This window comes from Oryza glaberrima, chromosome 10, assembly GCF_000147395.1.
Source record: "Oryza glaberrima chromosome 10, OglaRS2, whole genome shotgun sequence".
NCBI classification, from domain to species: domain Eukaryota; kingdom Viridiplantae; phylum Streptophyta; class Magnoliopsida; order Poales; family Poaceae; genus Oryza; species Oryza glaberrima.
The window spans coordinates 20,943,698-20,956,917 of NC_068335.1; the positions used below are offsets into that span (position 1 = coordinate 20,943,698).

Genomic DNA, 13,220 nt, shown 5'->3' on the forward strand with positions numbered 1-13,220 from the left:
AGCTAACGAACAAAAACTGAGTTCTGATTCCGAAGAAAGTACACCAGCTGTGAGCCTGTGAGTACGTTCTTGATGATCTATACCACGTACCTCTAGGTCGAAACAGAAAGACAAGAAATTATGGGCTTAATTGAGCTAGCTGCTTGCATCGGGAGCTGAGATCTGATCCCCAGGATCACGTTACAGGATTATATTAACTAATCACACCGTCAGAATATTTATCAGATCAGACTACCATTTATGTGAATACAATTAGAGATGAACACACACACACAGAGATCGTTGTGTGAACAAAATGGCTGGAAGAGAGTACTGCAAACTGCAAGTTAAGGTAGCAACGTAACATTCTTACATTCATGATTTAGGCTCCATGATTTAATGTGATAAGCATGCTGATTTCTTTAACCATATATGGATTAAGTTAATTATTAATACTAGCCTGTCGAATCGTCATCAAGCCGCAGTTTATTCGCACCATGCATTACGTAGGTTCTATCCGTATTTCAGCATATCCAAGAGAATTTGGTCGATTACAGTATAAAATGTACAGATTTAAGTCAGTGATGTTTAGATGTTTATTTCTGAACTACTGAAATTCGTATCTACATATGCAATAGTGACCTGGAAGAAGGCGGCGGAGCTCCGGTGGCCGTGGCGGCGGCGATTGGACGCTGGAGCATCCAATCCGGTCGATCTTGCATTGGGGAGCTCCGGCGAACTATGACAGAACTGTGGCATTGGCCCACTCAATTTCGACCGGATTCAGTGCACAAACCTAACGGCCCAATTAGGCCCATATAAATGTGGGCCGCGAAAATGTTGGCCGAATTAATTTGTGCCTTGGGCTCATGTCCAAGAAGGCTGGTCTACGTGACATGTTCTATATGGGCCGCTCTGTTTTGAATGGGCCTAGCGCATCTTGCCATCTGGGCCGCTGATCTTTTTTCACTTCACATTATGCTGCAAATAATCTTTTAAAAAAACAAAAAGAAAGAGAGAAAGAAATCAGCGAAGTTCTTGGAAATTGGAGGTTATCACGCTGTTCACGACGCCGTAGGATATCATTAAAGTTTCAAAACGTCATTACCAAAGTATTAGGAGTTTATTCAATGGGACTTGTTCACGTGAGTAATAATCCTAATAATTAATTTGCCGGGAAAAGACACCTGAACGAACTGGGAGGTTCAGGATGTGCACGGTGCCACCCGCCAAATCCCTTTCCTTTCCTTGCCGTGTGCTTCGGCGCTTCCGAGTTCAAACAGTTAGTTGAAACCGAAGCAGCAGATTAATTTTGTAGTATACGTACCCGATCAGCGAGACGGTCAAGGCACAAGACAAATTATATAACGATGCGACTGTGAAATGTGCAAGTTTTCTTTTCAATCCCTCACATGACAAGGCTATCGATGACGCTAGTTAATTAATCACCACTTAATTTTGGTGGAAAATTGGAAATCTCCATGCGGTTCCGTGTCGTCCAAATTAATGTGTCACTGTTAATTTTGCCTTCTTCTTCTTCTTCCTCCCGGTCGCATATGGTGCCTGTCACCATCCAAAGTCTCCGGTCTGTACGCCCAAAGCCGCGTGTTCTTGCTAGCTTTGTACTTATGCTAACTGAACATTAAATTAACTGGAGCTAAGCTTGACGAGAAGGTCGGTCGATGGCGGCGGCGGAGAAGGTGTTCGTGGCGCTGCCGGCGGAGGTGAAGTCCGGCAGGTCGACGCTGTCGTGGGCTCTCAGCCATTTCCGGGACGCCGGAGCCACGGTCATCGTCGTCACGCATGTTCATGTGCCGCCGCAGATGATCCCCGTCAGTACGTAACTGCATCATCCTACTGTTTTTGTTTCTTTCTTTCTTCTGAAAGATTCGACTGTTATGTGTATGGTTGTCCGGCCAAAAATTCATGGAAATCATGAATTAATTCAGCCCTTTCAATTCAGAAGACTGAGAAATTTGGCTGTAATCTATCTAGTGTTTTATTGATTCTGTTCTGGTCGAAGTGGGAGTCAAGTTCCATGCCAGTAAACTGAATCCGGAGCAAGTGAGCTTGTTCAGAATGGCTGAGCGTGACAAGGTGGACAAGCAATTAGATCACTACGTCAATCAATGCTTGAGAATGAAGGTGTTTATGTTCTGTTAATTCCTGTGAATTCATTATCTCAAGATGGCTTTGGCTTGTTACTGACAGCCGTTTTTTTATTTAGAACTACAGCTTATTGACAGTTTTTTTTCATTGTCTGTATATTTCAGATGAAATGTGAGAAGCTAGTCATTGAGAACGAAAATGTTGTAGACGGTCTTGTTGAACTAATCAACTTGCATGGACTTACCAAGCTAGTAATTTCAGCTGCCCCAGACAGGAATTACTCAAGGTAAATATTTCTTCTAAGAAAATATAACACTTGAAATGCAAAGCTTTATTTTGTAATTGAAGACAAAATAAATTGTGCAGAGAGCTGACCAATAATTGTTGTTTTCTGTTTCAGAAAAATGGACAAACCTGCATCCAGGACAGCAACAGAAATTATGCAGAGAGCTGACCCATCATGCAAGATTTGGTTTGTCTGCAAAGAACGGTTAATCTGTACAAGGTAAAAACGTTTTAGTAGTAATTTTGCGATTTATGATGATTACTGAATAGTGAAGCTCAAAAATCTCTGATTCATTTTCCATGATAGTGGCATGGAAGTAGAAATTGCACCTGGACATACGCCTTTCATTCCTGATACTGGTCACGATGCTCTGCAGTTGACACTTCACCAGGAACAGGTTCTTCTGATCTTGCAATGCCATCTTATGGTTTCGAATATTTTGTCTTGTAAGAGTGATAACATAGTATGGTGATTTCTTTTTCCAATATTTTAGGATGACAACAATGAATCGGAACTGGGATTTTACGATGAGGTCAAAGAAGCATGCAAAGCAGCTGAGAACTTAATGATGAGAGCTTTAAGAGAATCTTACAGACGGCAGAAAGCAGATGAAGAAGTAGTTTCATCTCTTCAGAAAGTAATTCGTTGTCCTTGACTAATTTATTCAGAAACGAGACCACTTAGAAAAAAAAACATGCAGATTTCATATGAATATATTCTTCAGAATTTTCATCACAACTCTGAACCTTACAGGCCAAAGAATACGAGGAGTTGTACTTGGAGGAGGTTAAAAAGAGGAAAGAACTGGAAGAAGCACTTCTGAGAGCAAGCGAAGAAATTGCACAGTTAAAACAAGAAAGAGATCTACCCAAGAATGATCAGAACACAACCATGGAGGAACAGCAAGAAGTGATTTCAGACAATTTGATATTAGATGCCTCCGGGCAAATAATTAAGCCTCTGCAAGAGTATCTTGATCATGATGAGAACTGTGTCAGAGAACCGGAGACGTTGCTCATACAAAGGAAGCTAGCTTCATCATTTTCTCCATCATCAGTGATGCAGTCGCCTTTCGATGAAGACTGCTGCATCCCATCATACTTCATCTGCCCAATCCTTCAGGTATTCAATGACAAGTTCTGCACAAACTTACCACTGCTCCTTGTGTAGAATAACACGAAATACTTGTCACTTGTGATGATTTGAAATAGAAATTTGATCATTTGCATTGTAATGGCAGGAGGTTATGAGGGAGCCTTGCATTGCATCAGACGGATTCACCTACGAAACCGATGCGATCAGATCCTGGCTTGATGGAGGACAGAGGGTATCTCCCATTACAGGACAGCCGATTGTGCACCAGCAGCTTATTCCAAACCTCTCTCTCCGTTCTGTCATACAAGATCATGCAAGGAGGAATCAGTATTCATTTTCCTGATGTAACCTTTAATTACGAACTGTATTGGTGGCATATATATATATGTGCCATTATTTCCTGTAAATTTCTTAGCTATCATTATGACAGTATAGCCAGTTCGGAAACTGCACAACTCACAGAATGCAGAAAGAAAATGCTTTGATTTTGTCTAATCCTTTGTGCTGCGCTCCTTCACCTTCAATTCTACTGGAGTACTTGTTTTGCTTATGTTTATGCTTATGTATACCGCTTATTACCGATAAAAAATAATTTGTGGGCAAAAGTTTTATATAAACATTCTTAGCGATTTTTTTTAAAATGCTGTAAAACAAACTAAGACGGGAAAACTAAAAATTTCAACCCTAAAATTTAAATTTTAGCTTACAAGTCGAAACGATGGGTCTATAAATTGGAAAAAGTTCAGCCAGGTCCAAAGCATACCGGATGGCTGCACGGCCCGTGAAATCTGGCAACGGCCCACGCAACACGGCCCATATATTCCGCCCGGCCTAACTCTGGTCTCGTCGGGATAGGTAAAAGTCTAAGCCCCAGCCCATCATAGTATATGGGCCAGATTTTGCTCGAAATTTCCCAGCCCACACAAGCAAACGCGCCAGCATTTGGGCCATTATTCAAACGAGGCCTCGCGCTCGCGGAGTCGCGGTGGCGCACTTTACTCTGGCCCAAACTGGCGGATTCGGCCCGTTTAATCCGATTCCCGTGTACTATCCCTCGTGGGCCCCGAGGCTGGACGCCTTGTCTTCTCCGGCGGCGGCGGCGGCGGCCGCCGCGGCTCACCCGTCGGCGCAAGGCGTCAAAACTCAAAAGAAGAAGTCTCCTTTTTCGCTGTCAAGAACTGCATGCATCGCTGGTCGGCAGCAGGGCTCGGCTGGCAACACTACCACGAGCATCGTTTGGTCGATCATATCGACATATCATATCACAGAGCAAAGCGACGACGACGAATTCGAGTACTGCCATGGCTTGCCATTCCGTGTTCATCGTCAACTTGCATTAGCCACTTGATTTCAGACTTAAAGACTTTCAAGTACTCACTCAATTGCATCGCTGAAATGATCTCAAGGAGCATTTTGGCTTTCTCCCAAAAGCCGGATCAATGCAATGCAATTTGATCTGTCCTCAAAAAAAAAAAATAAAAAATCAAGGAGCATGCATGTGAGATCAACGGGATGATATGATGTGCATTACAGGAGGTGACATCGATCGATCGGTGCATATTGTTTGTATAATATAATTTTAAGTTCGTCGTGGGTACCCATGCCGGCCAAGCATGCACGCATGTGAACCTGCTTAGTAATTAATCTACGTTCAATCAATCAATCAATGTGCACGTATATGTTTAAATGTTTAATTACCATTTGATTTCAGAAATACCGTGATCTGCCTACCATCAGCTAGCAGCTAGCACAGCCTGACAGCCACACGGACGGTCTCACACATTTTGTTGCTTCTGAACAACTTTACTGAAAAAAAGAAAAGAATTTCTCAAGTCTGAACATGCATGGATGGAGCATGGAGTCAACAAATTAAGCTACTACTACAGCTGATCAGATCGAGCCGAGTAATCCACACGGATCAAGCGAGTTCGAGGAAGCGAGCTATAACATGCGACAAATCAGCCGCGGATTATCTGGGTTCACGGGTGGCAAAAGAGATCGGATACGAGCTTGATTAATCAGGCCATTTGCTTGTTAATTTGCTTTGCTAGCTAATTCGACCATTCCAACCTAGCTAGCTATCTCCCTTCTTCTGTACTGTACTGTTGTGTTCTGATGCATATTCTTCGTGGTGGTGACCACCGTGATGCTGGTTTTGATCGTGTAGGGCTCCGGTTTTTGATACGCGACAATGACTCGCCTTGTCTGAACCTGAATATTCCATGAACCAAGTTGAGCTAAAGCTTTTTAGCCTTGACATGATCTCTCGATCGGTGCCAGCCATGCGTTTTTTGTCACCTGCTGGAGAAGATTATGGCATTTTATCACTACTCATTATGCAGTGGTCGTACTGTCTGGATATATAGCTGAAAGTTCTTCTACTATCTATAGTTACAACCCAGCTAGTTATATATATAGTTAATTGACTTCATTGATCTAGCTAACTGTACGATCTGAGATATATAGATCTTTTCGTGTCACTCTTGTTAATTACAGTTACAGTACTAGCTAGCTAGTTACTATCACATAAATTGATATACATACAGTTGTACTAGATCTATCAAATGTACTACACATCATATCAACCATTCGTTATACGACGATTTAGGTTTCAACTTTAATTAATCGCTTTCGCTTTTTTTCTCTTTTTTTTGACCAATGGTTTGTTGCACATATATACTAGATCAGCTTGCAGACTGTGGCAGATGGAGGGGAACTAGCAGCTGTGCCTTGGCTCCCCACAAGGTCCCAATCAATAATATGATTTCTTAATTACACCCAATGACTTTCTTTCTCAGAAATCATTTCTATATAGTTTCCGATTAAAATCATTGCTATATAGTGTACTTCACTAATCAGATACTAGGTATACACATGTAGCTACATACCAAATATGCAGTGGATATTTCATTATATATGTACTATATATTTTGGTTTCAACTTATATTGTTCTCGCATTTCCTTATCATCATTGCCCCCACAAGAATCTATATAGGAGTATTTCTCAAGAGAAAACAATATATGTTATATGTAAATATATTGCCTTTTTTTATTTTTTTTTAAAAATATCTACTAGATCAGCTGTGGTTGCGATTGCGCACACTTGGAATGCCGCCTCCCCAATGGGATGCATACCAGCAATTTAACATGGAAGAAACTAACAGTTGGCTAGACCATAACACAAAAAGACATCACACTTCACAGTGGTTAGACGAGATTGTTGACGACAACTAGTGGTGCAACTATGTCTCTAGGAGCCAAATCGGCGCATCGATCTTTCGGCCGTGACGAATTCTTACATTTTGGTACAGAGGTTGCATGTTATCAGTCTTATATTCATACCTGTATTATAGAGTTCTACAATCATTACTTCACGGGTAAATTTTTACCATCCTTGAAAAGCTACCGGAAGCTAGGTACTATATTTTCTAGTGTAAAATGTGGTATCTCCAGGTACTAGGTACCTCGAGGTACCAAAATTTTTAGTGTAAATTTTAGTATCTCCAGGTATTTTCTTAGGAACCGTATAATCTCTCTTACTTCACTACTCCTCTTCCTTATACTTGTCATACATGGGCCACTGTGGCCACGCTATGCCAGCTTCAGTGTATTGGCTATTTGCCGAGCCGACATCGCCTTAGTTGCATATCTATCCATGAGACAGTGACATGTTTCCTTACCTAGTTCTCAAAACATGTTAAATGTTAAATAAAACTTGCACATTCTTTTGTTTACACCACTCAATGGAATGAATTTTGTAAGATATAAATAGTCAAAAATTTTACGGTTCTTACGAAGGTACTAAGACGTACGGTATTTTAGCATAAGATCGATTTGATACCTCTTGTATCTCAATTTGGGCTAGAGATTTACAAATTGACTTATTACTAATTGTTTTATTCTTAAGTGTTGGTGTTTGTTAGTTGTTCTTTATGGGTTACTTAAATGTTTGCTCTCTTTGAGAGGATTATGTAATAAGTGGTTGTAGCTCCTTTGAAGTAAAGATTGGTTTAATTCCATTATATAAAAAAGTTCTATGAATTACCGAATTTTATGATGAATAAAGGGATATCTCTTAATACCTCTCAAGGATCGGACGTATAATATCACTCAGTTCGGTAAATATGTATTTGTGTCCACATCCTTTCTTACTTAGAGTTATAACCCAATGACTCCTAAAGCTTAACATATAAAGATGCCACATCATCATCCACTAACAATCACTACATTTAAACATCATGCAAATATGTTTGAAAATGCAAGCATGTTAAATCATCATTCTACATAATTCACATAATATTTCAATATATATCTTCATTATTTTTCTATAATATCCTATGTACTTATATAGTTTAACCTCAATTAGTTAATGTTATTTCTCTCTTCTCTCTCATTAAGACACAACATATCAATTGTTTTTAGTGTGTAAATGATTAATCTATGGTCCAAATTATCTCCACCTTTTCTTCTTCATTAAGTCATATCACCTCAGTTATTTTTAGTCTTTAGATGATTAATCTATGGTTTGAACTTTCTCCTTTTTTTTTCTTCTCTCATAAAGTCATATAACCTTACTTTTGCATTTGAATCATTATTCCATATACTATTTAAATTTAAATTATCATAAACCACGTTAACTTTATGTTGTCTAGCTATTTTATACATTATTTTTTACTTATTATTATCATACTGAATTCCCGCAGTAACGCACGGGGTTTCACCTAGTTAATGTATAATTCTGGTCCTCAGAGCTTGAGTTTGGACTTTGAGTAGCAATCACCTGGTACCTATGTAGAGTTCATATCCAAATTTCAGAGCTCCAGATTTACAAAAGAAAATACTAATTGCAACTTCGATTGACATCTGAACCATAACAGATCATAAGCACAAAAAATACATATATATTGACCAGTAAACTGATCACCCTGGGTCACAACCAACACTTACACATGTAATAATACATACTGGCCAATGGTTTTTTCCCAGAACTAATTAAACTTTGCAAGCATAAACAAAGACAAAACAGACAGTTTCCAAAGTTCAGAGAGTTCAGACTGCTCACAGTAAACCAACCAACAAAAACATGTAGACGACGTGTAGCACACTGTCAATCGATCGATCGATCGATCGGCTGCAGTGTCCCAATGTGATTAAGCACACTGGTAGTCGGATGGGCAGATCTTGCCGCAGTTGTTGAGGATGAGGCTGAGGTCGATGGGGATGTTGAGGTTGAGGCCGAGCACGTTGGCCTTGATGGCGGTGCAGAGGCAGACGGCGGCGTCGAGGTCGACGAGGCCGTCGAGCAGCGAGCAGCAGGGCTCGTACGGCGCCACCGCGCCGATCTTGGCCTTCACGAGGCCGAGCACGTTGGCGCACACGTGCAGCTTCAGCGCGTCGCGCGGGCACGACCCGGCGCCGCCGCCGGGCGTCGGCGGCCTCGGCGCCGGCGGCTTCGGCTTCGGCGTCGGCGGCTCCGGGCAGTAGGTGCAGGCGCTCGCCACGGCCACCACCAGGAGGCTCACCGCTAGAACGAGCGCTGCCTTCGCCGCCATTGCTGCAATTGATCAAGCAAAAGCTAGTGAAGAAGATGAGAGTACTAGGTAGCTAGTAGATCAGCTCGAGGTTCTTGCTTTGTGTGTGCTTGGAGTGTGCATGGCGAGTGGTATTTATAGTGGCCATGGAGGAGGAAGAGATGATGAGAAGAAGATGTGTAGATGGATGAGTACGTGAATGGGGGCCTAGATGATCATGCGTGTGGTACCCAATCGGCGAATCAAGAATCGATCGACCGTGAGTATGGATGATTGATTGGATGAACTGTATTGGGATTGTGATTTATATTCTCCGTGTGTCCCAGTTGCAATATGTTCTTTTCATCACAATATATTGCTAGATTTTCCCGGGTCAATTAATACTAGTGTAATACACGGGTACTGTACAATTAGAGCTCGTACAATTATGGTTTCAGATCATCTAGCTAAGGTCCGTAATTTCTGTTTGGGTTTATATATTGATCAGTATATAAGTTTTTTTTTAGACTGGTCACCGGAGGACGAAATACCCACCTAAATATATTACTTCCAACGATCTTACACAAGGCGGGTTTCGCCTACGCAAGCGCAGGAGCCCTAGAGGATAATAAGAAAGAATACACGGCCGGGGACACAGAGAAGAGAATACAAACACGTCATAACCTTCCTACCATGCGCACACACAGAGGCAAAGAGATAAACTGAGAAGCTTTGACGTTTGCCACCTGCAAAAACACCCAACCAAATTTCAAATCAAACTAATGCTAGAACCCTAAATCGACATCATCCACTTCACATGCAGACTTAAACACCAGGAATTGAAGGTGCCAGAGGGCCTCACTGCCACACGTATGCTGGCTCGGTTCATTGGCAGTCGAAAGACTGTGGTTATCGAAGACCACCCACACAAAAGGTAGGTCTCATAGCTAAAGTATATAAGTTAGAATGCCTAAACTTAAACAAAAAAGCAGATTTTAAATTAACCTTCTATTAAACTTGTTTTAAGTAACCGTAGCTCTCTAAGAAGTTGAAAACTAGATTTGAGTAGCTTTTTTTTAAAAAAAAACTTTTATTGATTTGGATTTACGTCTCGACTTTTAAACTTGCTACTTGAAAACCGCATGCTCTAGCCAAAGAGCTACCATAAAAGCCTAGGCCAAAAAAAAAGAGACCTAAAGTTTTAGCTATGTTTCTATATATATATGGAGCATGGACAACTGGTTCAATTCACATCTCAATCTAACAGCTTAATTATGTATCAGCACAAAAGGTAGGCAAGAAGTTTGGCTCTTTTGCTGGAATAAGGCAGATATATATGAGGGCCCAAACCATTCCACTTGCATGCTGAACAAGCTAGGTACGTTAGGTGGGGAACTACCTCTTGGGTGTGTGTGGTTTGTGGTGTTGTACATGACTTCACCTGCATGCCAAGCCACCAAAGGGTGCATATATTGAATGCAATTCAATATTTTATAAGATTATTCATGCATGATGTTAGTTTGGGCCTATCTATTAATATGAGTGTGAGACATGGTGTGGGACTGTGCATGGGTGTGTATTTCCCTCATTTCTGCATTCTCGAAAGGTGTCATGCATTGTGCTCATCACTTAGAGTCGTTTCAAATTACAGACTTTGAAACTTGGAAACGTATCATATGCACACAAGCTAGCCTTCTTTTATATACATCATGCATATCAACTAACAAAACTTCATCAAATTTTTTTAAAAAAAAATTATACATGTGCTTTCAGTAGTATCATATTTATATGTAAAGTCTCATCTTCAAATTCACTATATATATGAAGCACCAAACAAGACAAAATTATGACCGATTTATTCCCTTGAAATTACCAAAAATTATAATTTTTTTTGTTACGACTAGAGCATAATGAATTTGAGATTAAGACTTTACACCTATCGTGTAATATAATGCTATTGGAAGTATATGTACAATTTCTTTCTCTAGATTTTTTAAATTTTGTTAATTAGTATGCATGGTGTGTACATGGAAAGGTTATGTGCACAGGATACGTTACCTTAAAACTTATACTACCCGTGCGGCATGTGAGTCATCCTAGTCATACTCTCCCTTGGGGGTGGACCTTCCCTTGTTGCAAGCTGTGCCATCCACCATAGCTACTTGCCAGCAAGGGAATCCCATGCATGCCTTATGTGTTGAACATGCTAACCTTGGAATCCCATGCATGTCTTTTTCTTTGAGGTACTGAACATACTAACCCTTGAAACATAGCGATGAATTAGTGCATAATTAATTAAGTATTAAAAAAACTAGATTTTGAAAGCAAAATTGAATGTATATACAATTCTTGCATCTCTTTCCATGAGTACAGGTATATTTTATATACAACCGTACCAGTCAAAGTATACTCTTATAACTTAAGAGATATTTAGGTACAATAACTTTAGTGCAAAATTTCACCTAGTACCGAAGGTACCTGCTCAAGTACGGTAGAATCACTCATAATCTAAGTCTACCAATCTACCGTGACCAAACATTTGCATAATAATAGCTATTGGCCGGAATGAGAGTATAATAGCTTTTAGAATGAATATGGTGACTCCATTTCGCCCTCTCTCGTAAATTATCTTTTTATATAATTGCAAACCAAAAGCTTAACATTCATGATGACACAACAAGAGACGTTAGATATCTCCCCTCAAGCGTGTCAATTTATTGTGTGCAATTATTGTTCCCTATTAATTGCTATAAATATATAATCTAGCTTAATTATTTAGTACCACTAAATATAGCTATTTGCTAATTATTCTTGCCGATTTTTTTTTTAAAAAAATTAACATTTCATCCTGATTGTTCACTATCAGTTATCACAGCAATGTGCGAGCTAGCTTTCAGCTGATCTCAAAGCATACGATGGATGAAAAGTAGAGCTTCATTTTATTGGCGAATCATTCATGGGAATCAAACAACACATGGAACCAAGAGATAGATCAAGAACTAAAGTACTCCAAACAACATCAAGATACAGTAGTACTCTCAAGCTCGCAGCCATGGTCATGGAGAAACAAGTGCAACAACCAGCTCTAGTGCACGCACTTGAAGTCGGATGGGCAGATCTTGCCGCAGTTGTTGAGGATGAGGCTGAGGTCGACGGGGAGGTCGAGCTTGATGCCGAGGACGTTGGCCTTGACGGCGGTGCAGAGACAGACGGCGGCGTCGAGGTCGACGAGGCCGTCGAGCAGCGAGCAGCAGGGCTCGTACGGCGCCACCGCGCCGACCTTGGCCTTGACGAGCCCCAGCACGTTGGCGCACACCCGCAGCTTCAACGCGTCGCGCGGGCACGACCCGGTGCTCGGCCTCGGCCTCGGCGCCGGCGGGCAGTCGGTGCCGCAGGCGCTCGCCGCCACGGCCACGGCGAGGAGGCTCACCGCCAGAACAAGCGCCGCCTTCGCCGCCATTGCTATCGATCGAGCTTAATTTGCTAGGCTGCTTCTTGTAGCTTGTAGCTGGTTAGCTCGAGCTTGCTGCTGCTGCTTGCTGTGTGGCTGGGAGTGTGCATGGCGAGGTGAATTTATAGGGAAACTATTCTAACCTCTTGAGGGGATGTTCCCTCGTTTATTTAAAAACCATTTAAACGGTTATAAAAAATTCTGAAAAAATTTGACAACATTCATACAACACATATATACAACTGCACAAAATTTTAAGTACAAACTCAACTCACACGTCGAGATATAAAAAAGACAAATTCAGCATATGAATAGTAGCGTACTGTTTATATCTAAATTTGTCTTTTTTGTTTCTCGATGTGTAGATCGAATTTGAACTTGAATTTTGGTGCACTAGTAGGTATCATTATACTCTACATTGTCAATTTTTTTCAGATTTTTTCATAACTATTTACATCGAATTTGAAAGAAAAAGGTATACGAGAGGATATTCCCTCGAGGGATTAGAATTCACTCCCAATTTATAGTGGCCATGGAGAAGAAGAGATGAGATGAAGGAGAATGTATGGATGCATATGTCATGTGGGGGCCAGATCGACGATCGTGCATGTGGTCCAATCTGGCGAATAAGGATCAATTATTCCCGGTTTTTTATATTTTCTTCAGATTTGGATGTGCATGAAATTGATTGGCTGTGTTGTGTGCTTGTGATTTATATTCTCCAGCGTTTTCTGTCCCAGTTGACATATATTCTGAATTCCAGATGTTCAGAGGGTTTTCCTCAGGTATA

The 13,220-nt window shown here is 40.9% G+C and overlaps 3 protein-coding genes across 3 annotated transcripts; 1 reads left to right on the forward strand and 2 right to left on the reverse strand.

Moving 5' to 3' along the window:
* The first annotated feature begins 1,564 nt into the window (after window positions 1–1,564).
* LOC127752957 (U-box domain-containing protein 36-like) lies at window positions 1,565–3,964 on the forward strand. Its single transcript, XM_052278406.1, has 8 exons — window positions 1,565–1,815; window positions 2,003–2,124; window positions 2,253–2,374; window positions 2,489–2,593; window positions 2,681–2,771; window positions 2,868–3,011; window positions 3,128–3,496; window positions 3,615–3,964. Exons 1-8 carry the CDS (start codon window positions 1,662–1,664, stop codon window positions 3,810–3,812), a joined length of 1,305 nt encoding a protein of 434 aa, XP_052134366.1. The 5' UTR covers window positions 1,565–1,661; the 3' UTR covers window positions 3,813–3,964.
* Window positions 3,965–8,293: 4,329 nt separating this feature from the next.
* On the reverse strand, window positions 8,294–9,102 carry LOC127753370 (14 kDa proline-rich protein DC2.15-like). The gene has a single exon (XM_052278848.1). The coding sequence runs from the start codon at window positions 9,019–9,021 to the stop codon at window positions 8,620–8,622; it is 402 nt and encodes a 133-aa protein (XP_052134808.1). The 5' UTR covers window positions 9,022–9,102; the 3' UTR covers window positions 8,294–8,619.
* A 2,793-nt stretch (window positions 9,103–11,895) lies between these two features.
* Window positions 11,896–12,520, reverse strand: LOC127753371 (cortical cell-delineating protein-like). Its single transcript, XM_052278849.1, has one exon. The coding sequence runs from the start codon at window positions 12,437–12,439 to the stop codon at window positions 12,065–12,067; it is 375 nt and encodes a 124-aa protein (XP_052134809.1). The 5' UTR covers window positions 12,440–12,520; the 3' UTR covers window positions 11,896–12,064.
* Between the last annotated feature and the right edge of the window lie 700 nt (window positions 12,521–13,220).